We start from the raw sequence: 27,567 nt of genomic DNA on the forward strand, positions 1-27,567 counted from the left end.
AGGGAGTTTTAATTCAATGTTTGATGGAATGAGAATATGAAAAGTAATTGAGAAAAAAGAAAAATAGAGAGATATTGGTTGCTCCAGTGATGAGTGGATTATAGAGAACTGTTTTTAAGGATGTGACCAAGTTTTAAAGATGTATGTTTTCATAAGGAAAGTGATGGAAGATTTTGGAAGAAGAATACACTGTATTGAAAATCTCAGAGAAAACAGTTGGCACTCCTGGATTGAAATGAATAAATGTAGGACAGAGACCTTTGTGTACAGTGAAGACTCAGCCTTCTATGTAGATGGTGTAGGGGGTTTGTTTCCTAGTGAAGGTGCAGGAGGTACATATATAGTACACCTGACCCTCGCTTCATGCTATGGTTGCGTTCAGTGATAACACACAGCATAATGGGATTCCGCATGAGGTGAATACTTACCGGTAATCTTATGGGAAAAATTAGGATATGTTCCACATCTACTAAAAGCAACAGTAATGCTATAAACGTTGTGAAAAAATCATTACAATACTCTAATGTGGGTTAGAAATAAAGATAATATTATATAAAACTATAAAATATAATATAAAACTATAAACGAAGAAATATGAAGAGCATGGGTGTTTGTGTGGAAAGTGTGTGGAGTAGCTGACTCACCACTCCAGCTGCATCCCGTGATGTCACATTCAGCACAGTAGACACACACACACACACACTGTGCCATGTTTCACAACCATTTCTGGAGCATTAATGCTCTAAAAGTTGTAGAAAAATAATTAAAATACTTTAATATAGTGCACCATATCTTCTACAGAACGCATAATGGGGAATCTTTTCCACATAAAACGAATTGTGGGTAGAAATAGGGTCGCCACATAAATGCGAATTCGCATGCAGGTGCTCCTCTACTTACGAACAAGTTACGTTCCTGAGGCTTGTTTGTAAGTCCAACTTTACTCCTGTAGATACCAAACATTGTAAAAAATGAAAAGATTATGGAAATTTAGTAGAGCTATGCCCTTTAATACAGCCTTAAAACCTGGCTCACTCTTCTCCTCTCAGGTAATGTTTGTTCTATCTGGAATTTTGTTAAAAATAATCCAGTCTCATCGACATTAAACACCTGTTCTGGCAGGTAACCACCCCCAGTGATGATGTTTGTATCTGAAAGTTTGTAAGTTGAACTTTCTTAAGTAGAGGAGCACCTGTATAGTGAATGCGCATAAAGCGAGGGTCTAGTGCAATTGGGTAATAGACACAAATGCTGTAAAATTTAATACAGATGTAACATTTTTTATTGTAACTGTAAAAATAAACTTTTGATCTTAATATTTAGAAGGCAGATTGAACTACTAGCTGCTTGAAAATGAGTAGGCTGTAGAAATATTGTGTAGGATGTCAGATGACTGGTGACGGAGGTAGTTGTGGTGGTTGTGGTAATATTTTCAAATGGTGATTAGAGGTGATGGGACTGGAAGCTTGAGGAAAATAATGCATGATAGTACCTGACACTAGAGAAATTCAAGTGTTAGGGATGGAATAGCTCTTAGAAATGTTAAAGAGTGGATAAGAAGTAGCAGGTGTTTGTATGGTTGCATGACAAAGTGGTTGCATGCCAGATGATCAAACAAAGATAGTGATAATCTTAGTGTGTATAAGGAAAGAATGAAATTTTAAATGCAAGAATTACCGAGAAAGGTTGTCTTGGGTTAGTTAAGAAGGTGTAGAGCAAAGTTTTAATTCATTGTCTGAAGAAAAAAGAGATACAGGTAAGATTGACAAAAGGGAGGTGCTATAAGCTAAGATTCTTGCCTTTGACAGACTGTGGAGAGAGTTTCTGAAAACAAGAGGAATCTATAATCCCTTGTAATTATAAGTTAAAGTCTTGCAAAACTTTTGCCAACATACTGTACAGCCAACCACTGGAATAATGTCTTCTCTTTGTTATCTCTTGTTTACTATTTGCCAACTTATTTTGGTCATCATTTTAGGGCTTGAAATTTTAGGTGAATGGGTCTCCACCTGTAATATGTAATTTTTTGAGGAAAGAAAATTGTATCTTTTTAAAACACTTCTTTCAGAGAAAGGGTGATGACCTGGAGCCTGAGACTGCTCCACCAAAGAGAGGAAAAATGGAGGCACTGGAAATAGATCCAGCTTTGGAACAGGCTGTGCAGTTCAGATGTCAAGTAAGTTATGATTGATTTTTGTTTTATTCTTTATCCATCTTCCTTGTTCTGGGGCTACAGTTAAAAGATTAATTCATGATACTTATTGACATACAATTAAGGTTTTATCTAGTGTCAGAAAAATGAGTTTGGAATATTGATTTATGCTTGAATCATTTATTAGTGAAACTATTGTGACCCCATACACATATTGTATGCAAAGTAGAAAGGCAAGGTCTTGCTCTACCACAATTCCAATTAATTTCACCTCTGCCACTATCAAATCCTCTGAAAATTTATGATGCTTTCTATGTAATTATTAAAGAGAGTAGTCTGCGCACTGATTCAATGGAATGCCCTGGTATAAGCAAATAACAAAAGGTCTATACTAAAATTTAACCATGTTACTAAATTACTTGATGGCAGATGATATTGAATGGAACCCTAATTCTCTATTGTATACCTTAAGGATGCTTTTATACTACTGTAAATATTATGGCTAAAACAAATATCCCAACTAAATTGTCCTGCAGATTAGCACCAGTGACAGTATTCAGTCAGGATTAGATAGTCTAAACTTCTGTCCAGACAATATAACAATGATACTTTATCTTAACTTGAGACGGTGGTGTATTCTGGACCGCTGGGCTGGATCTCTTATAACATCATAACTTCAGATGCCTGGTTGGTGATCATTCTTTTACTGTCTTATGTACAGAATAAATAACTACTGTAAGTGTAGAATTGATTGCTTGGAGGCTTTGTATCATTTGAAAAGGTATGGAAGTAGCCGATACGTCTGATAGGATTTGAATCGTCCAGCTCCCTTGAATGATTAAGGCGGTCTGACCACTAGGTACCACAGTGTCCCCCCTCTTTGCCTCATCATGTGACCGTTTCACGTGTAAAAACTACTTAGGCATTACAGTATATGACTTTTTTGTAAATAACAAATATGAAAATTTTTATATTTGTTAATTTTACTATTTTACTATGAGGTATTTTTCTATTAAATTTTGGTTACTAAACAAATCTTAGTTTAGGAGATAGATTTTCCCACATCATGCTGAAACTAAGTTCCTGACTTACTAGTCATTCAGGCAGAACATTCAAATTCACTTAATTTGTCAACTCATCTGAATTACTAGGTACATACATAAGCATTTAATCAACTTAATGATCTACTGTATTACTCTGTACAAAAAGCATTTACAAGTCTATTTTGCTTAATTCTTTTTACTTCTATATTTACATTTATCGCGTTATAGGAATCAACATGCATGCTACAGATGTGAGTCAGGCAGCTACATCTGTGGCATCTCCTTTTTTGTATCCTCCCGTGTAAACAAATTGTGGGATATATTTTTTATGTGCTAGAAAGAGTAATTTCTATGGCTTTAGAATGAATAAATTTATTTTATCAAGTATTCATTGGAGCACATCAGAACACTATTAAAAAAAATCCTGCCAGTCTTCATATTTATCTATCTAAATGTTGGTTTCACAGGTAACTAGTTAAGACTTCATGTTCAGTGATGCTATTTATATATATATATATATATATAGGAAAATCTCACTAATTTGAACATTTTTGAGGTAAGGATGGGTTGAATTTGCCAGTGATTAAAAATAAAAGAGTAAGATTTGTGTATGTCTTCCAGGGTACAGTATCCACTCAACAAATATTGATGCATACAGCACTGTCCAGATATGTCAATATCTGCACACTCAGTGAGGAAGGCAAGGATGGTGTGGTAGAGCAAGAAGTTGGCAGAGAGAGGTGGTGGGCAGGGCGGGAGGATGGCAATGAGGAGTCTTGGGCACAAAAAGAGGTTATGGGCAGGGTAGGAGGCTGACAGTGAAAGGTGATAGGCAGGGTAGGAGGTTGACGGTGAGAGGTGATGGGCAGGGTAGGAGGTTGAGTTGACAGTGGAGGTAATGGGCAGGGTAGGAGGTTGACAGTGAAAGGTGATGGGCAGGGTAGGAGGTTGACAGTGAAAGGTGATAGGCAGGGTAGGAGGTTGAGTTGACAGTGGAGGTAATGGGCAGGGTAGGAGGTTGAGTGACAGTGGAGGTTGGAGGTTGACAGTGGGTAGGAGGTTGACAGTGAAAGGTGATGGCAGGGTAGGAGGTTGACAGTGAAAGGTGATAGGCAGGGTAGGAGGTTGACAATGAAAGGTGATGGGCAGGGTAGGAGGTTGACAGTGAGGTGATGGGCAGGGTAGGAGGTTGACAGTGAAGGTGATGGGCAGGGTAGGAGGTTGACAGTGAAAGGTGATGGGCAGGGTAGGAGGTTGACGGTGAGAGTGATGGCCAGGGTAGGAGGTTGACAGTGAAAGGTGATGGGCAGGGTAGGAGGTTGAGTTGACAGTGGAGGTAATGGGCAGGGTAGGAGGTTGAGTTGACAGTGGAGGTAATGGGCAGGGTAGGAGGTTGACAGTAGAGCTGGTGGGGAGAGCCTTTCAGGGCATCTTCAGACGAAAGGTACGGTGCTGACCCTCCTCAGATCAGACTTTCCAGTGGAGTGTATTTTAACAAAAAATTATTTATAAAAGTTCACAACAAGCCAAGATTTAATGCACACCACTAGGTAGGCTGGAACTACATTCCCATGCACCAAACTGTATGCATGGATGGAAGAAGCACCCAGTCATCATTTGAGAGATTTTGATTTGATTCACTTTAATTCAGACAATAGAATGAATTTAATTTTGTCATGAGATTGCATGGAATTTTGACTTCATAAATTTATTCAAATTATCCAGACTTAAAATTTTTGTATTATTATTTTTAATGATGTTTAGGTCTTTATTTCTTTTATATGAAATCATTGTTTATAGGATTGTGATCGTACCTTCAGCAAAGAACGCCAATATTCCAGCCATATTAAAAAGTGCACCAAGTTCTCTGTGCATGACCTATCTGGGGCAAAAGTGGAGGTGAAAGGTGAGGAGGAAGAGGAAGACGAACCCGAATCTCAGGATGATCCATTTGCTGACCCTGATCCCCTGCCACCCCCAACTAGGAGAGGCCGTGGACCTGGCCGGAGAGGGCGGCCCCCAGGGAGAGGTGGAAACAATAGGGTAGCTTCTAGAAATTCTTCACTACTTTTTGAAGGAGGTTAGAATATAATATATATTTCTATGGGTGTTTGAGGGGTCAATCAAATTATTATACTTTATGCTAAAATTTTCTAGGAATGCCCATCGAAAAATGTGTAAATGTTTATTAGTCATTATTTAAGGTGGTGAGTTTTTTTTTTATCTTCATTGGAAATTCATCCCAACCTAGCTGTGAAATGCTTAGGAAGATCACAAAATCACTCTTGGTCATATGTTTTCTACTTACACCAATTTTGCAATAAATTTTTTTTACATACAGTGGTCCCTTGGTTGACGAACACAATTCGTTCCAGAAGGTCGTTCGTTAACCGAAACCATTGTTTCAATGGGATTTTGGGTAATTGGTTCCAGCTCACAGTAAAGTATATACAAATTAAAGCCAAAAACTTATAAAGTCAGAAACACTCCTAAAATTCCCCTAAATCGCCCTTAAATGTGATTAATTTTATCTCTTGTGCAAAATATATGTCGTTTATATTCAAATTATTCTCTGTCTTGCATTGATTCCAGCAATGCAAATTATATTCTCCTAACTTTAGTCTGAGATATTATATGAGATAAATACTGTAAGCCTACAGGAAAGCCCCAAACCTTTTTCTGAGGCAGGTGCAGGGATAGGGAGGGAGGGAGGGAGCAAGCAAGTGTGGGAAAAGTGGGGGGGAGGTGAATTGTACTTTGACAGTTAGTGCGTCTGGTGAAGTATTAATTTTTTTTAGTTTCTTTTTGCTAATAAAATTCCATAGATATGACCGGGGAGAATATAATTGTCATTGCTGGAATTCTTAAAAGATAGTGATTAATTTCAATATAAACAAGCTATAATTTGCATTAGACATACAAATTTTAGATCTAATTTAAGAATTTTTTTACAAAGGGCAAAAAATTTTATCGTGCAAAATATATGACGTTTATATTCAAATTATTCGCTGTCTTGCAAGGATTTCAGCAATGCAAATTATATTCTCCTAACTTTAGTCTGAGATACTGTATTATACAAGATAAAAACCCTGGCTGGGCAGATGGGGGAGAGGGAGGGAGGGGAGAGGGGAGGTGCCGTGATGTGATACTTTGACACTTTTAGCGCCCAGGTCTTGAGAAGTATTTTTCTTTATTTAAGTCCTTTATATTGAGTTATTGGTTTTTGCTTATAAAAATTCATAGAAGTGACCGGGGAGAATATAATTTACATTTCTGGAATTCTTATAATATAGTGATAAATTTGAATGTAAACAAGCTATAATTTACACTAGACAACAATTTTAGTACCTTTATCATTTTGTACCATGTACACTCCAGGTTTGCACTCAGGTCATTTATTTCTTTTACGTTTCTTTTAGTATGGTGTGTGTGTGTGTAAATGAATGAAAATAAATGAATAAATTTATGTAAATCTACCCAAAAATACAGTTGAAAATCTTTACATTATAAAATGTACTAAACAATGTACAGTACAGTACTAAAATTTTTATCTCTTGTGCAAAATATATGACGTTTATATTCAAATTATTTGCTGTCTTGCAGGGATTCCAGCAATGCAAATTACATTCTCCTAACTTTAGACTGTAATATTATATAAGATAAAAATTTAAAGCCTACTACTGTAGGTACAGTTGAACCACCAAACAACCCTTGCTGGGAGGAGGGGAGGCAGGGGTGACAGTGACATGTTTGACAGTTGGCGCAGAGGTGTGAAGTATTTAATTGTCTATTTATGTCTTTTAGATTGAGGTTTTGTTTTTTTACTTATAAAATTTCATAGAAGTGACCGGGGAGAATATAATTTACATTGCTGGAATTCTTATAAGATAGTGATTAATTTGAATGTAAGCATGCCATAGTTTACACTAGACAAAAATTTTAGTAATCATTTTGTACATTATTCTGATTAACAATGAAACATTACCATCATGTTCTCATGAACACAAAATTTACATATGGGAAAGATAGGAGTAGGTGGAAAGCTTCAGTGTATATGAGGTTAAGATTAGGATATAAATATTATTGGGAACTTGGAGCTGAGAGAAGTGAACAGGATAAAGAATGTAGAGTTTGTAGAACACCCAGATCCCATACCCTGCCACATTATATACTGGAATGACCATTGCTTAATGTATATAGAAATGCCCATATAAATAATGTCCCCAAGCAAATGGAGTGGATGTTTAAAAATAGGAAAATAGATGAAATATTAAAGAAATATAGAAATTTTGCATCTAGAATATAACTATGTACTATAACTGATTATATGAAATATTAGGGATTTATGTGAGTCCTGAGAGGGACATTCCTGGACGGGTGGGGATGACTTATGTCACTTCATCCCTTTGAGATGTATTAATGTTTTTTGTATCTCAATAAACGTATCAATCAATCAATTCTGATTACATGTACAGTTCAGCATTGCCCTTAGGACAGTGTGTGCATGTAAATGAGTTTCAATAAATGAATAAAATTACATATATTGAGCCAAAAATAATAGTTGAAAAACTTTATGTAGACAGAGCTCAGATGGCTGAATTTTAGAATGACCAATAATTTTGATACTGTATAAAAAAATGCACAAATATTAAAGAGCACAATTTTCTTGATATTTACTCCATTGGAAACGAATGTAAACATAGAAGAGATTACTGAATTGGCTGAGTACCTCCTCAGCTTATCAGCTGATGTTCAAAACAAAGCGAGATTTTCTTAAGGATTTTGTTAATCGAATTTTTTTTCATTAACTGAATGAAGATTCTTATGGAAGGTAATTCGTTAACCGAAATTTCGTTAACCGAGGGACCACTGTACAGCAATTTCTATCTTCATTAAATTTGTTTTCTTGATAAGTCAAAATGAGATACAGATCGAGTACAGTATATAGCTGTGCTTTCTAAGAATGTTTTTTAAATTTCTCCAATTTAACTTCTTTTAAACGTACTCATAGAAAACTAAAAAATGCCTTAGATTTAATTCATTACATTGTTGATATCATTTAATATATTTGAGCCTTATTTTACTTAATGGTGCAGTATCATAATATATTATGGATTCTTAGCAGTCCCCATCCCCTTTCTCAAATGTACAGTATTGTAGTATTAGTAACATTATGTCCATGTTCCTCTTTTTCCAATATTAAAAGTATTTAAATCCTTTTAAAATTCTTATATGTATATATATATATTCACATGGTGTGTGTGTGTGTGTGTGTTGTCAAAGATGTGTTGTGCTGTGGTAATCATCTTCCATAAGAAGTGTTGTACAGAGCTGACTAAGGTCTGCTAAAGTGGTATGGACATCATTAGGGAATAGGAAGTGAAAGCTTGGGAAGAAGACTATAATTCATATGTAGATGGTAAGAGGGAGAGGGGAAGACCAAGAAGAAATTGGAATGGTGAGTTGGAGGTGGTAAGAGAAAATTCTGTGAACAGCACTAGAAATTAGATGAACAGACCTCAAGAGGAGCGTCTGGCTTAGATCGGCTTAGAATTGATGTACAATCTCGTTTAAGATTCTTCGAACACTGCTGGAGACTGCTGGCAACTCAAGGCCATTTGTTTATTATAGTACGTAGTATAATATAAATCGAAACAACAAAGCCCAACCATTAATTAAGCAACGGGGAACTAAGTAACCAATCACCGAGAACCTTAATACATTCATTCATAATTTTTACTACGTACTTTAGTAAACAAACGGCCTCGAGTTGCCAGCTGTCTCCAGCGGTTTTCAAAAAACCTTGAGCGATACTGTACATATGATCCTTGATTGATGACAGGAATATCATGACAATCTACCAAAATTAAAAGCACCTACACCAAAAACCAGACTCTCCTCTTAAGGAAGCAGCAGAATACATGTGTATTAAGAGAGTGTGGTATCAAGTGGTTTATTGGGTTGTTACAGCAATTAGAATGAATGTCTTGAGGCAAGTGAGGGAAGATATTCTTTTATGCTGGATGACATCCACCCTACAACATAGCAAGAAAACACTTTTAAGTGCTAGAAAACTTTTATGAAAATGCTATTAATTTTCAGGCACAAAGTTACATGAATGAAATTGTTCAGTTAAAGTTATTTTTATATTTTTTATAAAAATATAAAATGGCTCTAGACAAAAAATTTAATATGCTGTATCTTGAAATTGAACTTGTTAATGTTTTTATCACTTACCTGCAACTTGTATTTTCCAGCATATCCTGTAGCAAACTCCCGTGGTCTCCTCGTAGCTGATAATGAGGGCTTGGTACGAAGCACAACAGGTTTAGCACACACTGTACAGCTTAGTCTTGAGACAGCATGTCAAGAAGGTCAACCACAGCCAACTGCTCTAGTAGCAGATTCTAAGGTATTTAATCATCAGATTGATTTACTTTTTATTAAGACTAAAAAGGGACTACAGCTACTCCTCGACCTTCGACATACGACCGCCTCAGTTGTTCCAAAATTTTGTTAAATTACGTATTTTCGAGTTCCAACGTTAGTGATTGTGCTGTGTACTGACAAAATTTACATTTGTAATTCACTTTAAATTGGCTGGCAAACTTAAAAGTGAGAGTTTTGTGGTGCTGAGAAGAAAAAGAGACATCCATTTTAGATTTTCTATGTATTATTTAAGCATTTTCGACTTACGACCTGGATTTGGGTCCCTATCCCCGTCGTAAGTCGAGGAGCAGCTGTATTTCCTAAGATTAACCCCTATTACACAGTCTTACTTCCTCCCTTTCTTCTTGCAAGTCTTTCTGTGTTTGAGTGTAGGATATCTGGACCCAAGAGTGGTGCAAAGGCTCTATCATTTGCTGGCATTTGTATTGGCTGCTCATTACTCTTCCACAACAAACCTCAAATATTGCCATGTGGTTTAACTCACTGCCTGCTTGGGTGTGTCATAAACCATATATGCAGAAACAAGCTCCTCACTTTATTCATCAACCTCTCCAGGAGAAAACATGTCACTAGAGAGATTTTTGCTCAAATTGGGAAAAAGTCAGGACATTTCACTGCTATCACTTCCTGTGAATATGGCAGTCTTTTATCAGAGTAGATTGACATATCATTAAGTATTCATTGAGTCATGGGTTCCATTTCTGAAAAGCACACATATTGGTAGATAATTAAAAGGTGATGGCATCCCTTGCCTCCAGAGCTCACTATTGGATATGAGAAGGATGAAGGAGAGAATGAATAAGAAGAAGAGGTTTAAAGGCAATGTATTAGGTAAAACACTATGCAGTATTAAGGAAACAACAGGAGAGGGGATATGAGGAAGAGGCTCTTCAATTTTGGCCAACCCCTCAGATGAGACCTCATGGAGAAGTGAAACATCATACATTAGTTTAGATAAATGAGAACTCTACAATTTTCCTAGTTGTAACACTGTACAGTATAGAATTAGGAAATATTTCAGAAAATTTTTAAGCAATTTGAGTGCACTGAATGATGTCTTCAGTGGTGATTCACGAAAAAAAAAATTATAATCTTTGGGAAAGTGGAGGCAATGATGAGAAATGTTTTCTCATACACATTTGGTACTAATTACTGTAAAGTACAGTGATCTCTCCGTTAGCTGGAATCTTTGATCCCCAGAATTATCCAATAGCCAATATGGGTATGGGAACAAATTTCCAAGGATTGGATCATGTTTTCCGATGTAAGGCCTCGGGCTGGGCACTTGGGTGGGTAGGCTCAGATTGCTTGAGAGCTACAATTTGCCACTACTGTCTTGTGATCTACATGGGATGCATATGATTGGCTGATGTATCTTGCAGTCTATCTCCTCAAACTCTTGCATCATGCCACTGTTAGTTCATTGTAATAATAATAATAATAATTAACTGTTTATTGAAAAAGTTCTGCAGCCCGAAGGCTGAAAATATACATAGGACAAAAATGACTTATTACGTACAAAGACATGGGGTGGGTGTGTCGTTTAACACAAGCTTTCATTACTGAAAGAAGAAGGACCATGAATTGAACATACAAATTATTATAGTTGATGGCCTGGGCCTGGACTGGTCATGGAGACACCAGGTGGCGTGGTGTTCACAAGGTGCAGTAACTCGTCCTCAGGTGTTGATATGAAGGTGGTGTCACAGTACCCCACCCTACTGGGTGGTGTTGTGTTATTTCGAAGTCAGGTGTGAAGCCGACCCACTGTTGTTCCCAGGGTGAACTGATTAGCACCTCCTTGTCAGAAGATGGTTGTCAATTCCCAGGGGTGCTTATCTCACTGGTGGGCCACGGCTCTCACTGGTACTGTCAAGTGCTGAATTCTCTGGCTTAAACACTGTTCAACACTGGTCCCACTTCTTTCTGAAACGAAATTGTCACTTTTGATTATGTTGATATCCCGGTGGTGAGGATGGGTCGGGGAGAGGGACTTGGGGAATGGGCCGAACATTGGCCAAGGGAGGCAGCTGCTCAGCAGGAGCAGCGCCTGAATAGGTCTTGACCCTACGGTGGTCTGCTTGCTTGCTCGCTAACTGCTGTTTTTGCATACGGTCTGTGTTGTGCAGTACTGTACATTACTGTACCAGCACATAATCAGCTAAGAATACCATTAAAGCAGTGATTACAGTTAAATTTACTGTACTGTACATTCAGTAACTGAAAGTACCATATATACAGTACTGTTCTGTACATAGCAGGGGGGTGAACAGTGTATGCTGGAGTGTAGAGGGTGTATGTACTGTATATAGTGCATGTACAATCCCTCCTTCACGGAGGGAGAGGAATTGAATTAAATTGAATTGAATTGTAACAGTTTATTTAGCCAGAAAAATACAGATACAGAGTGGATAATAATAACAATATTAACATGGCTGAGCCAGTTGAGAACCTGACAGTTTGCAACACTTGTCAGAGTAGATGGTGCAGGACAAGGGCAGGCCATCCTATATCATCATATCACCATTTGGCCTGCCTGCATTACAAGCTCAAGACTACAGCATCTGCTTGTAAGTACAATATAGTGTACAGGTAAATCCCTACAACCAGCGCATATAGGGACTGTGAAAAGTCGTTGGTTAGTGAATCAATGGTTATCGAAGCAATTAATCTCGCAAGAATATGACAAATTTGGGAGTTTAGGTACCGGCCACCTCCAAAACTTCCATCTACCCTTGATATATCTCTGTCGTGCACACTGTCAAGCAAGAAAATAAAGCAGACATATCAAGCAAGCAAAATAAGCATTAAATAAGGAATGTAAAGCATAAATTGAGAGAGTTATTTACCTATGTTGATGTTGGTAGAGACAGTCTTGGGTGGCAAGTTAGTCTACCAATCTTTGCTGGTCCATCACCACTCTTATTATGCCTTATCACATCACATCAAGCACAAGAGGAACTATCACTGGGGTGTTTAGGCAAGATTTCACGACACATGAAGTTGGAATTAACAAAAGAAACGTGAAGTTGTAGACACATGGTATATGTAAATAAGTGCAGAGGCAGGAATGAGTCGGAGGCGGAACCGTAGATAGAGTTCGGCCAATAGGGCGCCATGTTGTTACTCCCGGATACTATGTTGTTACTCTGTGGGTGAAAAGTCTTCTTGGGCTGTCTCGTACATAGTTTATGAAGCAACTCTCTTTTCCATTTTGATGGCTGCCTTCCTTATTCGTGCCAGTGCCAATTTAGCAGGCGGAATGAAGGATCTTTTCAAAATATGATGCCTCCAGGCAGGAACAAAGGTGTTGGCAGCTTCCATTATTGCACTTCAATATGCAGACGACCTCACTCTTGTCGCTCACACTGAATTCGACCTACAGGAGATCCTGAATTCTTATGCAGATGCACACTTCGGCCCTGGTTCAGTCACACCTCCACCATCCATCCAGCTTAATGGTAATACTCTCTCTTAATGTTTCCCACTTTCAGTATCTCGGCTCCCACCTGTCCACCACCGTGGACATTGATGAAGAGATTCAACATCGGATCAGATGTGCATCTCAAGCCTTTGGCAGACTCCGAAACCATGTCTTCAGCTATAGGGAGCTGAAATTATCTATGTAGTTGCATGTATATCGAGCAGTGGTCCTCCCCACCCTGCTATATGGCAGTGAGACGGGTCAAATACAGGAGGTACCGCAAGGCACTCGAAAACTTTCACCAATTTAGTCTGTGTTCCATCCTCCGAGTTCGCTGGGAAGACGAGAACAAATGCCAGTATTCTCGCTGACACCAACTGTGGGAGCATGGATGCTACCATTATTCATGGACGACAGTAGACTGCCAAAGTAGCTACTTTACAGTCATCTAACGAACAGTAAACGTAATGCTGGCTGGCAACTGAAAAGGTACTGTAAGTTCTCGCTTACCATCGGGGTTACGTTCCTGAAAACGCGACATTATATGAAACAACGTTAAGCGGATCAATTTTCCCCATAAGAAATAGATAAAGTATGGGAGTTACGTTCCTGATCCTCCCTTTGCCCCATGAAAAACATTACATATACAGAAAATCATTGCAATTTCTCTAGAAAATAGTATATACTGCATATATAGGACTATTAAGTTTGTATTGGTACTCACCGATGGGTGAAGGTGGTGGAGCGAGTGTGTGGTGGGTAGTGAAGCAGAGGAGGCGGATGGCGGGAGCGGAGGAGGGCGGGAGCGGAGGCAAGCAGGAGAGGAGGAGGGTGGTGAGTCACTGAGACTCTGCGGCTGCCTCCTCCTCCTCCTCCTCCTGTGCTGACTGGGGTTCCTCCACCACTGTTTGCTCCTCCTCTGTTATTGTTTGCTCCTCCTCGGCTGCTGTGTGCCCCTCCTCGGCTGCCAGCTGTTGTGAAGATGCTGCTTCTGCCGTCATTTTACGAACAAATGAATCCAGTGTTGACTGCTTGGTTCTACTCTTCTTCTTCTCCTTTTAGATCTCAGTGTAACAACCAAGACTGTCACCAATGCTGCGTTGAACCTTTGTGCTATGTTTTCTGTTTGGGTCATCATCTATAAGGATTTGTATTGCTTGCTGGAACATGTTGAACGATTCTGCCACCCTCTTGGAAGTTAGCGTACATTGAGGTTCTTCGTCGGCATTGTCTTCATCGGGACTGTGTTCTGTTAGTTGTTGCAGATCTTCGTTGGTGAGCTCTTCTGAATGGGATGCCAGGATGTCCTCAATGTCCTCTGATGCCAGTTCATCAAAGCCTGTCTGTCTCACCAAGCTGAGGATATCCCTATTCACAGTTGGGACTACTTCCGTGAATCCCGTAAAAATATTGACACACTCGGGCCACAATTTACCCCCCACACACACCATTCAGGCAACTTTCTGAAACCTCTTCCCATGCCTTGCCAATGTTGTCAATTGCATGAAGAATGTTGAAGCCATGCAAATATTCTCGGGTCGTGGGTTTGTTTTCTCCGTCTGTAGCCTTGAGCAGCTGGGCCATGGTACGGCATAAATAATATGCCTTGAGTGCAGCAATGACGCCTTGGTCCATAGGCTGCATCAGTGCTGTCGTGTTGGGAGGCAGAAATACAACTTTTACACTGTCATGCAAGTCGTCGAGATTGGGAGGATGAGCTGGGGCATTGTCAAGGATCAGAAGAATTTTGAAGTCAAGGTTCTTATTGGCACAGAATTCCTTCATTGCAGGGACGGCGTACATGTTTAACTACTGGCTAAATATGGTGCCGGTTATCCCTGCCTTCTTGTTTGCCTTGTAAATGATAGGAAGGTGATCCTTAGAGTAACCTTTCAGGGCCCGTGGGTTAGCAGCGCGAGAAATCAGCATAGGCTTCAGCTTGAAGTCACCGGCAGCGTTTTCACCAAGCAGCAGCATCAAGCGGTCTTTTGCCACTTTAAAACCTGGTGTTCTTTTCTCCTCCTTTGAGATATAGGTCCTCTCAGGCATACTCTTCCAAAAGAGACCAGTCTCATCTACAATGAAGACTTGCTCAATGAGTATCCTCCTTCCTGGATAATCCTTTTGAATTCTGGCGGGAATGTCTTGGCAGCAACCGTATCTGAACTGGCAGCTTCACCAGTCATCTTAATATTGTGGAAGTTATTCCTGCGCTTAAATCATTGAAACCAGCCTCGACTGGCCGTAAAAGTCTCTTCCTTCGATCCTTCACCCTCTTCTTCCTCTATGTTGTCAAACAAGGATCTGGCCTTATGCTGGATAACCATAAGGCTCACAGGTACATTGTGTTGATTCTGGTCCTTCATCCACATAGCCAGCATCTTTTCCACTTTTTCTTTCACAGTACTTCTAGTACGAGTTGTTTTAGTTGCACTGAGAGTAGTACCACTTCCAGCACTAATCTTAATCTTGTCAGCGTTGGTCTGGATAGTACGCACCGTTGTGGGGGTTAGACCAAGCACAGCATCTATGACCACAGCACGTCCCCCTTTTTCAAATCGGGTTAATACTTTCATTTTCATAGCAAGGGTAATGGTCTTACATTTCCTCTTGACTACACTAGCATCAGTAGCACTTGATGAGCACTTGGAAGCCATTTCGAATGATTATAGTACAGTTTTAGAGCAAAAGCACTTAAGCACGCACGTATGATGTGAAGTCGTAACAGAGACTGGCTTATCTTCGTTTGGGGACACTGTGACGTTCCGTGAGTGAGGGAAGTGTGCCAAGTCGAGAGAGCGTAGTGCAGCTAGACAAGAGCGGGTGATGCACCGTAGAAAGTAGTCCGTGACCACGAAAAACGACGTATAGTATCAGATCCCCAGGACTTTAAATGAATTTTGCGGTCTCTAAAGTTTAGCGAGTACCGAAACAACATTAAGCAGGACGTCGTTATACGAGGATGCTCTGTACTGTATAAGGATAGTCTTAAGATAAACCTGAAAAAGTGCCAAATCGACCCCCTCACCTGGGAGATGATCACTCCACACTGTAACGCTTGAAGGAGCACCACACGAGAAGGTGTCAATACTTTCGAATTTGCCCAACTGCAAACCGAAGCAGACAAGCACCAGCGCTGGAGAGATGCTGCCGGTGCCCCTCCCGCACTGGATGGAGCCATTCACATGTGCAACATCTGTGAACGACTCTGCCGATCCCGTATCGGCCTCTTTAGTCACCTCAAAACTCACCAATGAAGACATCCTTACTAACTCATATCATTGTATCATAGCTGAATGATAGTCGTACTCTTTTCCGAGTGACAGCAGAATTGTAGTAGTTAAAAATATGCTTATCAAATTGTAAACATATATGATAATTTTACTGAATTAACATCATCACCCTCTACAGCATGAGCACAAACTTCTTCATCAGCTGAGTAACAACATGGTGCCTGCATATCACCAAGTACTGAACTCTCTCTATCTAAGGCACTGGTTGGAGGCAGCTCTCGGAGCTCTCTCATGGCAAGAATTTGCATCACGCCACCACCAACTAAATTCAAAATAGCTGTGCCGCTCCTCCCCAATTTTCCGACCGATAGGGTATCAATGAAACTTGTGGGGTATTTCCCCAATATGTAATCATCAGTTATGCAAAGCGGCGGTTAATGGGATGTCGGTTTTCGTGGTATACCCGCATACAATGGTGTATTTTGTTTATTTACAATATATTGTGTGTGTTTACATAAGTAAATACAGCTCTGTACTTCTCTGTGCGAGACTTTCGAAAAGCTGTCCCTGGAAAAATTCCAGGGTTGTGAGATTTTTTCCAGGATGAAAAAATTCATCACCATTCTAGGAAATCTCTCAATCCTGGAACAGCTGTGCACCAATTATTCCAACTAGCAGGGATATCACTGTATGTATATCTGTCAACTGAAAATCTAATCTATGAAATAATCTTTTATTAATGATGTGGGCGCTCTAAATATGAAATTTAAGAATATAAAAATAATTTTCCATACCTGTATACTGTACTACATGAGAGCAAATGAAGAGAAATTAGACAAACATCTAACTTGTTCAGTGACTGTGTGTGTGCTGGTGTGAGTGACGAATCTGATTATAGGAGTATGATGAGACATAGAGAGTGTTAGAGAATAATGAAGTTAGTTAGTATGCAGGTATTTGCCCCAAAAATTGATTTATTACATTCTTTCCTTGGATATGTATTCATAAAAGTACTGTATCCACTTTACATAATTATTGATTTTATGGAAGCCTCTTGGTCCCAAACTTTTTGGGTGACAGACATTTTGCTGTATTTTACTACCTTTTAGTTAGAAAAGGAGGAAAAATTAATTATTTTATATATTTTTTATTTTCTATGTAATTTATCTTTCATGTCTTGAATAGGGAGTCAGAGGGAGAGAGAAACCCCCACAAGCCTGGTCACTGGTTTGTGCCCTCTGTCAGAAGATGTTTTTTACCAAAGCTGCTCTGGCACACCATGTTATGTCAGAACATGGTGCAGATCTGATTCACACTCGCAATATTCTTGATGGGAAGGTCAAGGACAACCAGCCTCTCTTTAGGTTAGTATCTCTTACGTTAATATCGTTTCAGGCATAATTTTTCACATAGAGTAAGATAACCAAAACCCCAACTAAATTTAAGAGAGAAATATACTATTTGGAATATTGATACAGTAGCTAGTATAGAGAGAATTCAATTAAATATTATTAACCTGATGATTCAGAAAGTATGAATCCCATGAAACGTCAGCCTTTCCCATTAATGGACGAATGACTAACATATACATGTATTAAGAGATTAGTGTCAGTACATTTGTGGAGGGCTTGGTTTATGTTCCCTCAGCTTTATTAAACATTATATAAATCATCTTTGTTTTTCCATGGATGTTTCTTTATTTATTTTTATTTTTTCAGATGTCCTGTGTGCAGTCTTAATTACCAGACTGAAGATCAGTTCATAGAGCACATGGTCCTCCAACATACATCCCGCTTGCAGGAAACATTTACTCGTCTTCAGGGGCAGGTAAATCTCTCTAACATCTTTTAAGTGGGTGAAAGAATAAGGATCAGGCTGTAGTGCAGGACTGGTACAATGTCAGATTAACATTCATACTGGATTTGAGAATAATTTTTATAGTCTTGTTATAATATAGTACATTTTAATGGTTAAAAACTATAAACATATTGTTAGAAGAATTTTGAGAGTGGGATTCTACTTCAATAAGGCTTGTATGAAGGAGTAATGAAGAAAATGAGAGGAGAATTGAAAAGGCCATAGGAAAAAAGTGAATTGGTAAATACACAAGATCTAAGGATTTTAAGTTTTTTGAACAATACATAACTAAAAGAACATTGATATGAATTGGACAAAATGTTGGATTTGGAAGGGAATACCATTTGACAGATATAAGTGGAACAACGAGGAATGCAGATATCATGATTAGACAGGATTTGGATTTGGCTTGGGAAAATCTATTTTTTTAATGTGCTTTGTAATACTGGTGTTTTTATGTTAGTTTCTTGAGTCTTGTTGCTTTTGTGTTTTATGTTTTCTGATTTTGAATGTTTGATGTGTGTATGTGGATCCCAAACCACTGCACAGTACAGCTCCTCCCCAACTTATGACGGGGTTAGGGACCCAAATCCAGGTCGTAAGTCGAAATGGTCTGAAGTCGAAAATGCATAAATAATACATAGAAAATCTAAAATGAGTGTCTCTTTTTCTTCTCAGCACCACTTTTAAGCTTGCCAGCCATTTTAAAGTGAATTACAAACGAAAATTTTCTCTGTGTACTGACCTTGGGACTCGAAAATATGTAATTTGACAAAATTTTGGTACGACTAAGGCAGGTCGTAAGTGCGGGTGGTCATAAGTCGGGGAGGAGCTGTATTTTTGATTCAGGTTGTACAAATGCAATAAAGGCACAGCACTAAATTTACCTGTGATACACAGTTGTGAAGATTCTTTTTTAGGAATCCCGGTGTTCTACTTGTTTTTGTAAATATTTTATTATGTGTGTCTTCCATTTTAAGCTTGAAAAGAGGTACAGACAATCCAAAAAGTATTGAGACCCCAGATTAACCCAAATTAACCAAAGCATGGTCAGAGACGGCTGGATCGTATCGGGTCAACTGCAACATCTAATAGACAGTCACAGTCAACAGGAGACAAAACTAGGTCTAGAGTGTGTCCAGAAACATGTGTTGGGCATGACACAGGATTCACAAAAGTGTTTAGATCAAGGATTTCAAAGAACTCAGAGGTAAAGAATTTCAGTGATGGATTCTCAACCCAATAATTAAAGTCATCATAGGTTAACCATTGTCCCCCTTTTTTTTTCTTTTTTTTTTCTCCAGAAAAATCTCAAGAAACAAGCCAAATTCATCCATGAACTCTGTGTCTGTACCTGAGTGACCTGGACGATGAACAACAACAATTCTAATAACTTGGCGATGGAAATTTATTTTTGCCTCCATAAATTCAAATGAGGAAAAAAGTCACTATTTAATCAGTCTAATGTTGAGCAGGGCCACAGAGTAAATCGGCGCTACTCCACCACCCGGACCTCCTGCCGCTGGTCTGGGAACGTGAACAAGAAAATGTGTCTTGGAAAGAGCTCTACGAATAATGTTATGTGATTCATACAACTATGTTTCAGTTATACAGAGGATAGCCAAGCTAAACTCTCTCAGAAACTCATTAAGGTGACACATTTTGCTTTGGATCTCATGGATGTTAAGCAGACCCACTTTTAATAGGCTCAAGAAAGGCACCACACATTTTTTGAACAAGTAAAGTCAGTGTTCGCAATTACTTTTTTAAATTAGCAAGTCATCATAGGGCAAGCTTTACTTGAAGCAAAATGACTGACTGACTGATTCAGGTGGCACTACAAGAGTGGAACAATTTGCAGAGCAGGGTGAGGTCTTATTTGAGCATGTCCTAGACTCATGACTGCCTGCATAGAAGGCATGAACTGGAGAATCAAGCTTCTTGGAACAGCATAATGCAAGGTGTCCAAATTTTTGGCAGTGGTAGCATAGAGTGACCCAGAATTTGTCGTAAGCTTTGCATTTGTTAAGCCCAACATAAATATACCCTTGAAACTTCTCTATGGAATTTCATACTCCAGTTGACATATTCAAGACTGCAAGTTTACCATCTCCTTTTATTTTTGTGAAAACAAGGGATAACGTTCAGCCTTTATTTGACAGTTCTTGATTTTGGGAATTCTTCTCCATAATGCCTGAAGTTATTATATCAGGAAGTGTACTAGGAAAACCTGCAATTGTTATTTTTGGCATGATTTTTCAAGGTTTGGACACCATAAAAATGTGCAGTGCAATTGTGTATTGTCTGATGCTACACCATTTGTTTTAAAGAATTTAGAAGCTATAAAAACTTATAAATTTTTTGTACTCCTCATGGTTGATGAGTTATAAGTACCGGGTATGTGAAGTGAAGCAGAGTGTAACTGGCAACTGCTGGGAGCTGGTGGTTGTTGAGATACAAGTGGTGGTTGTGGTGGTGCAGCAGTAGGCTTTTGTGGTGCAAAATGGGCAGTAAGCCCTTGTGAAGGTGGTGAGCAAGGCTGTGGCATCATGGGTGAGGGGCCACTGAGGACAGGAGGAGGGGGTAAGGAGGGTATGAGACATAAATCATTCCAAAATTATGATTGCAACTTGATTCTGAGGCTCCACCAGTCTTGTGTCTCACTCTTGAATAACTACCAATCATTGACTTTCCATTCATAGTATAATTTTTGGTGGACAGCGTTAAATTCATGGTGCCAAATGCCAATCGTCTTACAACGATGATGGTGGTTTTATCATTAGTTATCTGAAAACGATGATAGCAGTTAAAGGGTTCAGTAAAGATGTTAGTAATAACATTTTAAATAATTTTGATACATATTACAGTGCAGTCTGTACTGTAATTAAATTTAGCACAATGTTATTTAACATTAAGATTGAATAACCAGCCAATGATTTGGACATTGTGCAATAAACTTTCATATGCTGGGCAACACAATTGTATAACTTTTGTACAGTTAGAAAAACTAGCAGGACTTGCCTGTAGTGTCACATTTGTTGCTACATATTACGGTATATTAATTTTATTTTGATAAATCTTTCTACTGATTACTAATCTGGTATTATCATCCCACCATTTTTTACCACTATGTTATAATCCTATGTTTTAGTATCTAAATGTTCCAGTTTCTTTCTAAGAATAATGTTATTTGCTGTTCCTCATCTTTCACTGTTTTGGTAAGAGTATTCAGTGGTAATAAAGTTGAAAACATAAGGACAGCCAATGTTGTTGTGTGTGTGTTTTTACTTGGATGACGAAGTTGTATTTAAATTTGGAAGATTTTAATTTTGTGGGTTTTTTACAGTCTAAATGGGTATCCAAATATGAGAGCCTACTGTAAATAGGTGTCCAAATATGAGAGCCTACATATAAAGAAACAAACATTCCTGCATTTGAGACCAGCAGACAACCTTTAGCAATTCCTCAATAGATGGCACTGCTGCACCACTGCCATTAGTAAACAAACCACACAGCAGCAAGGGTTTTTTTTTTTTTTCAATATATCAACATTATTAGTTAAATCAATAGTTTTATAGTACTGTATAAAGAATACTTGTAATTGTTAAGTACTGTAATTAGGTAACAGTCTTTGTAAGGGGCTGATTTCAAAAACCTTTGCTACAACTCATCGACTAGCATCCTGGAAGACGCATGGTAATTTTCGAGGTATATTTTTGTCATAAAAAGTGCGTCTTTTTAGCCGAAAAATACGGTAATTCATGTCGGTGATCATTAACTGAATAAAGAAGTAATGAAATATCTATTTGGTGCATTACCTACAGGAATCATAATTTTTTTACTGTATAGTGAGAAAGAGGTGTAACACTAGAATATTTGTGAAAGCAAATATTTGCAGGGCAAATGTTCATGTAACGAGGGATACCTGTATTTAAATGTTATGCATACAATATTCCGCTGTAACATACACATCATTAAGGCTTTTGTAGGATCTCGGTGTCAGATCCATAATTACTATATATGGTATGAATGGTTGAATCTGTATTTCATAGCCACAGTAATTACTTACCTTTCTTATTCTTTTATCTCCACAGACGGCTACCTATGTGTGTTCCCTCTGTTCCCTGGTGCTACTTACAAAAAGTCTCCTCGTTGAACACATGAGTCTGGTTCACTTAGATGAGCTGGAAACACTCGCCCAGGGAGACACACATGTAGAAATAGCATCAAAAGTTGCAAGAAATAAAACACAAACTTCATCTAATGTAAAAAAAGGAAATGAAAGTTTTCGTGAAGATAAACAAGGTAAGTTAAACAGATTTATTTTGTATTTTTTATCATTATTATGTATAATATGAGGACCATAGCTTACAGTCAAAATATACAACACTCTTATTTTTCTGTGCTTTATTTTCTTGTAAAGTGGGATTTCAGTGTTATGATATGTGGTATCACATATTACATATAGTATTTATATTAAAAGTTGGAATTTTAATACCTTTGCCCCAAACATGTCTTCAGGCAAAATTTCAGTTCCTTATCTCAATATTCAGGGGTCCCGCAAAACTTCAACTTCACGGTTATCACAAAAAATTTACACAATTATCTCAAATAAGCTCACAGAAAAGGAAAGGCATCGTTGTCTGTAGATTCTAAGTTTATTTCAGGAAGACATGTTTTGACATGGAGGGCACATCCTTCCTGTGCTGAGATACAACTTTCGGGGGGTACTGATTCTGGGTCTCGTCCTTGGTGATGGATGAGTTGAATTATGTGATCAGAGCAAACGTTTTGCAGGACCCCTAAACATCATCCAATTTCTTCAAAATTTTATACAAAACTAGTGTACAGGAAGTGCAACAAGGGCACCATGTGCTTGCTTGGTTCAGACAATTTTAAAATTTTCACCCTATAATTTGGACCACCCTAATATATATATATATATATATATCATGTAGATCCACAATGAAAACGTGGATAAGATAAATCTTGATAAAATCACACGGGAAAAGGGAAACAACGGAGCACCTTAGCTTTCGTCTGTATTCAAGACATCTTCAGAGGCAACTGGATTACATGGACAGAGAGAGGCTTAAATATACAGGGTGACCTTATTAAACATGAGGTCAGGTCATTATGATGTCATCCACTAATCCCCACACCAACACACACGTAGAGGAGCTTAAGAAAAGGGGGTGACGTGACTAGTCAGGTCAGTTAAAAAATAAGGGACCCACTAAATAACTATCCTACATCTAGATCAAAGGTTTTCAGAGCATTTTTAACCTTGGGCCACTGACAAATAAATTTATGTAACAGATTATCAGTTTTGAACTGACCATCACTAAGGTTTATTGATTTTAATTCCTTAATCAAACTAGCTTCAACCAGAAGTCTTTCTGTGACACAAGATGATTTAAATACTTCTAAGCTTTTTTCCCAAGCAATGGGATGATTATTATTCCTAACATGAACGAACAGGGCACTGCTTTCAGATGCTGTTCTGATATTGTACTTATGTTGTTTGATTCTGAGCTGCAGTGTTTTTCCTGTCTGTCCTACATAATTACCATTACATTTGCTACATGGAATACAATAAACACTTCCATTTACATTCAAACTTGGGCTATTTCTTATTAACATATTGGTAATGGTTGAGTCATACTTGAAAACAACATTAATATTTAGTAGCTTGAGGGACCGAACTAACGGGACAAATTCAATTTGACTGCCCTATCGTAATGAATTTGTCCTGTTAGTTCGGTGTCTCAGCACCACGAGAACTCTCACTTTTACTCTTGCCAGCCATTTTAAAGGCAATTACAAACGAAAATTTTGTCAGTACACAGCGCGATCACTAACGTCGGGACTCGAAAATACGTAATATGTAAAATATTTTATACTACCATGGCCTTCATGTGTCCGGGTTGTCTTAAGTAGAGGAGAGACTGTATATATACTTTTTTTTTTTAAATAAAATGTGCTGGAGCAAATATTAGGGTTAAATTATGTAAGCTCTGGTGTATGTGCCTTTACTGTACATTACATGCTTATCAAGTTGAACGTAACACGTTGGTTATCAGTTGTGTTTCTTGTTTTATTTTATTGTTATTTTATTAGATAATTATTTTTAATTTCATTGTAAACATATTGGTAGCCATGTGTTTCCTCAGACGTGTAGTGTATGTATCCAGAAGGACTTTGCTTTATTAATGATCTATTAATATATTTCATAAATTACTATGGTGAATACACACCCTACAGATATTAAAATATTAAGATATAAATCCATAAACTACAGTCTAGTTAATTTTTTGTAAGATAGCTGTAGTTTTGCTGTATCTCTCTCTCATTGCTTTCCTTTTTTCAAGGTCCTAAAGTAATTAACACTGGGCAAGTGAAATTTGAGAATGCAGAAGATTCTGCTTTAGAGTGTGGCTTCTGTGGTGAAGAATTACCTACTCAGGAAGATATGGTGAGTCATGCTCTGATCTTAATATGTTTCCCCATTATATCTTATCTTACAGAATGCATGGCAAAAATGTACAGGCTATTGTTACCAAGAAATGGCAGAGAATATGTTTAGGTCTCCTTTATAAATGAAAGGTGATAAGAAATGATTGTAAAACTAATATTAAGTATACAAGACAAAATGTATGGTAGATTTTATAGAATTACAGTACAGTGCAGTTCAGTATCTCAAAAACAGAGAGTGGCAGAGTAAGTTGGTTCAGAAAAAATGGGATGATGTGGATGATTTTTTTTTGTAAATGAATAAAAAAACCATGTGTGTAGGATTAAAAAAAAGTTTTACCTGCAATAATATGATTTATATTTTCTTTAAAGAAACCTTATGTCATTAAGGAATTCGATTCATTCATAATATTTAAAAATGCTGGTTTCAGTTTATTTAGCTTTGTTGCTTTTTTTAAATGTTTTACTTTCCAGTTCTTTCTGAAACACAGTCAGTACACTTTAATATGCATTTCTGTTAAATCAATGTCTGTGTGTGTGTGTTTTCCCTGCATGCTTGCATTCAGAAGTATAAAGTGGGTGAATCAAGTTTTATTTTTATGACGATACAATATGAAAGAAACATCTCGAGCTTTTACTTACAGGTTGAGCACTACATTGATTGGCATGGTGTAGAAACTGATGAAGATGGCTGCCTTCTGGACTTGGGTATAGATGTGGATATTAGAGTTAAGGATACCAAAGGTCTGTTACAGCTTGCTGATGGTCGAATGGATGCCAGTGTCCCAGAGAAAACCGTCCTTATTCGCAAAAAACCTAGACAAAGTTGGCAATGTAAGGTAAGCTTGTCTAATTGAAAAGTAAACTACCAGTACTTTTCAGTCTTGCTACAGTTTCACCTTTTCACAGGGGTAATCCAAGCCCAAACCTCCACATCTGAAAGTTTTTTTCTTTTTAATTAGAATATTACTGTGGTAGACAAGCTAAAGACAAGTTATTCTTTACATCACATTAATGCTGGAGATCCCCCAGGACTACTAGTACAGTAGTTTTATTTTTTTCTAGATTAGTTTTTTCTATTGTTAGCCATCTGTCCATCCTAAAGTTTTCATATTTCTAATTTTAAGCCAACTATAGTAGGGGAATTTTTCTGAAATTTTGGACAACACTAATGTTTCTAAAATGGTCCCAGTTTAAAGTTGTACAAGCATTTGCTATTTCAGGTAAATGTAAAATTCGTGCATAGCTCTTTTACTTTTATTGTTACTGCTGTGGTGAGTTTTCAGTTGTCATCCATCCAATTTTTTTCTCACAGAGAAAGATAGAAACTGGTTCCCAGTGGAAGAAGGACTAAATTAAGAATGTGTAATGTGACCAAGATTGTCCAGTATTTTCATGTATAACGCAAACAGAAATGTAAATATAAGAATAATAGTATAAGATGTGAGAGAAAGCACCATTTCCAGGGAGTTAAAGATTGGGATGTATTGGGGAATCTTTGACCTGACATTATTATGGGGGTGCTTCTTGGGCTCTGAGTACAAGATGGTGGTTAAGAGCAATATGTGGTGAAAAGGATGCAGAGTAAAGAATGAAAATTGGAATAAATTAGGAGATGTGAGAATCAGAAATGTTAAGACAGAGGTAACCAGTGAATGGGAAAAGAAAGATTGTTAAAAAGTGTTTAATACAGATATAGATGATAGGAAGAACAAGGAGGTGGGATGATGTGAAAGACACTAGAAGTGAGGGGGATGGACATCCAGGTAGTAGTGAAGTACTATGTGAACATTGCAGGAGAGCATGGCAAAGAGTAGATTATAGGGATGTTACTGCAGTTAGAATGTGTGTATGGCAGCAAATAAAGACAGAGTTTGCATTTTCTTTTGGTTTAGCCACACTGCAATAAAATGGGAAAGGTTTTTATATTTCAGATTTGCCACACCCACCCAGTGCAGGGGCTAGTTTATAGGGCATCTCCTTAATCCTGTGTAAGGCAATACACAAAAGCATTACAGTACCTAACAGGGAAGCATGCAGAGGTCATGCTTGCCTCCTTAGACTTTGATGATGGGTGGGCAAGGATGTCTAAGGGGCCATTGGTTTTGTTAGTAAGTTATATGTAGTGAAATAGAATAAGTGTAGGGATTCCCTGTACAGTTCGACTGTATATGGCAAAGCATGGTAGTAACCTAATAATGTCAAGTGCCGAGACTGTTACCTGTACTAGGAGGAGGGATATTTAGTTAGGAAGGGATGTGGCATGAGAGCATGGGCGTGTTGAGAGGCACAAAAACATTTACAATTATTAAAGGACATGTCTTTCAATGTATTTTTGATGAATAGGCACCAGGAGTATCAGTGGAGGTTCCAGGGGGCAGGGTGCTGGAGCTGTACATGACGGGCGGGATGGGATCCCCGGGTCCATTAGAAGGTACTACTTTAGGGGCTGGAACAGGCATGGTTGGCGACGAGTGGACAAATTAGGCATGTGGCAAGTGTGAAGGCACAGAGTAAGCAGGGTCTGCTGGGACAGACCCAGAGGGGGCTGTGTCTTCAATATTGATCAGCAGTGGGGAGGCATGGTTCACAGGAGTGTAAGCTTGAGATGAACCATGGGAGGGGAGTGAGTGAATGGTGACGAAGGTCGCCTACAAGGAGCTGTGCAAATTGACGACTCCTCTATGCATTGCTCGAGTTTGTGAAGAAGATATGGGACACTTGACTTGTTGGAGTAGAGTTTAGGACCACGGATGTATTCAGAAGCCTTGGCAGTGTCAAAGTAGAATTGAGGAAATATCAAGATTCGATGGTTGGCAGCTGGTTGTGTCGAGGCTGGGTTGACAGCAGATGCCAAGGCAGTAGCCAGGGAGAGCGGTGAGGTCAGCTGAGTGGGATGGCCTGGTGGGAGGCAGTGAGTGAGGTTGTGGTTTG

At 38.3% G+C, this 27,567-nt stretch overlaps 1 protein-coding gene across 2 annotated transcripts in view; it reads left to right on the forward strand.

The window, feature by feature from the left end:
• Positions 1–27,567, forward strand: part of LOC121873322 — a 60,305-nt gene that overhangs the window by 24,335 nt on the left and 8,403 nt on the right. For both annotated transcript variants that reach the window (XM_042376837.1, XM_042376839.1), the window contains exons 4-11: positions 2,069–2,176; positions 4,996–5,275; positions 9,453–9,607; positions 17,488–17,666; positions 18,021–18,129; positions 22,254–22,464; positions 24,531–24,634; positions 25,278–25,472. In XM_042376837.1, coding sequence (XP_042232771.1) covers positions 2,069–2,176; positions 4,996–5,275; positions 9,453–9,607; positions 17,488–17,666; positions 18,021–18,129; positions 22,254–22,464; positions 24,531–24,634; positions 25,278–25,472 — 1,341 coding nt within the window. The remainder of the gene's footprint in view (positions 1–2,068; positions 2,177–4,995; positions 5,276–9,452; positions 9,608–17,487; positions 17,667–18,020; positions 18,130–22,253; positions 22,465–24,530; positions 24,635–25,277; positions 25,473–27,567) is intronic.

This window comes from Homarus americanus, unplaced genomic scaffold, assembly GCF_018991925.1.
Source record: "Homarus americanus isolate GMGI-L3 unplaced genomic scaffold, GMGI_Hamer_2.0 scaffold32929, whole genome shotgun sequence".
Taxonomy (NCBI): domain Eukaryota; kingdom Metazoa; phylum Arthropoda; class Malacostraca; order Decapoda; family Nephropidae; genus Homarus; species Homarus americanus.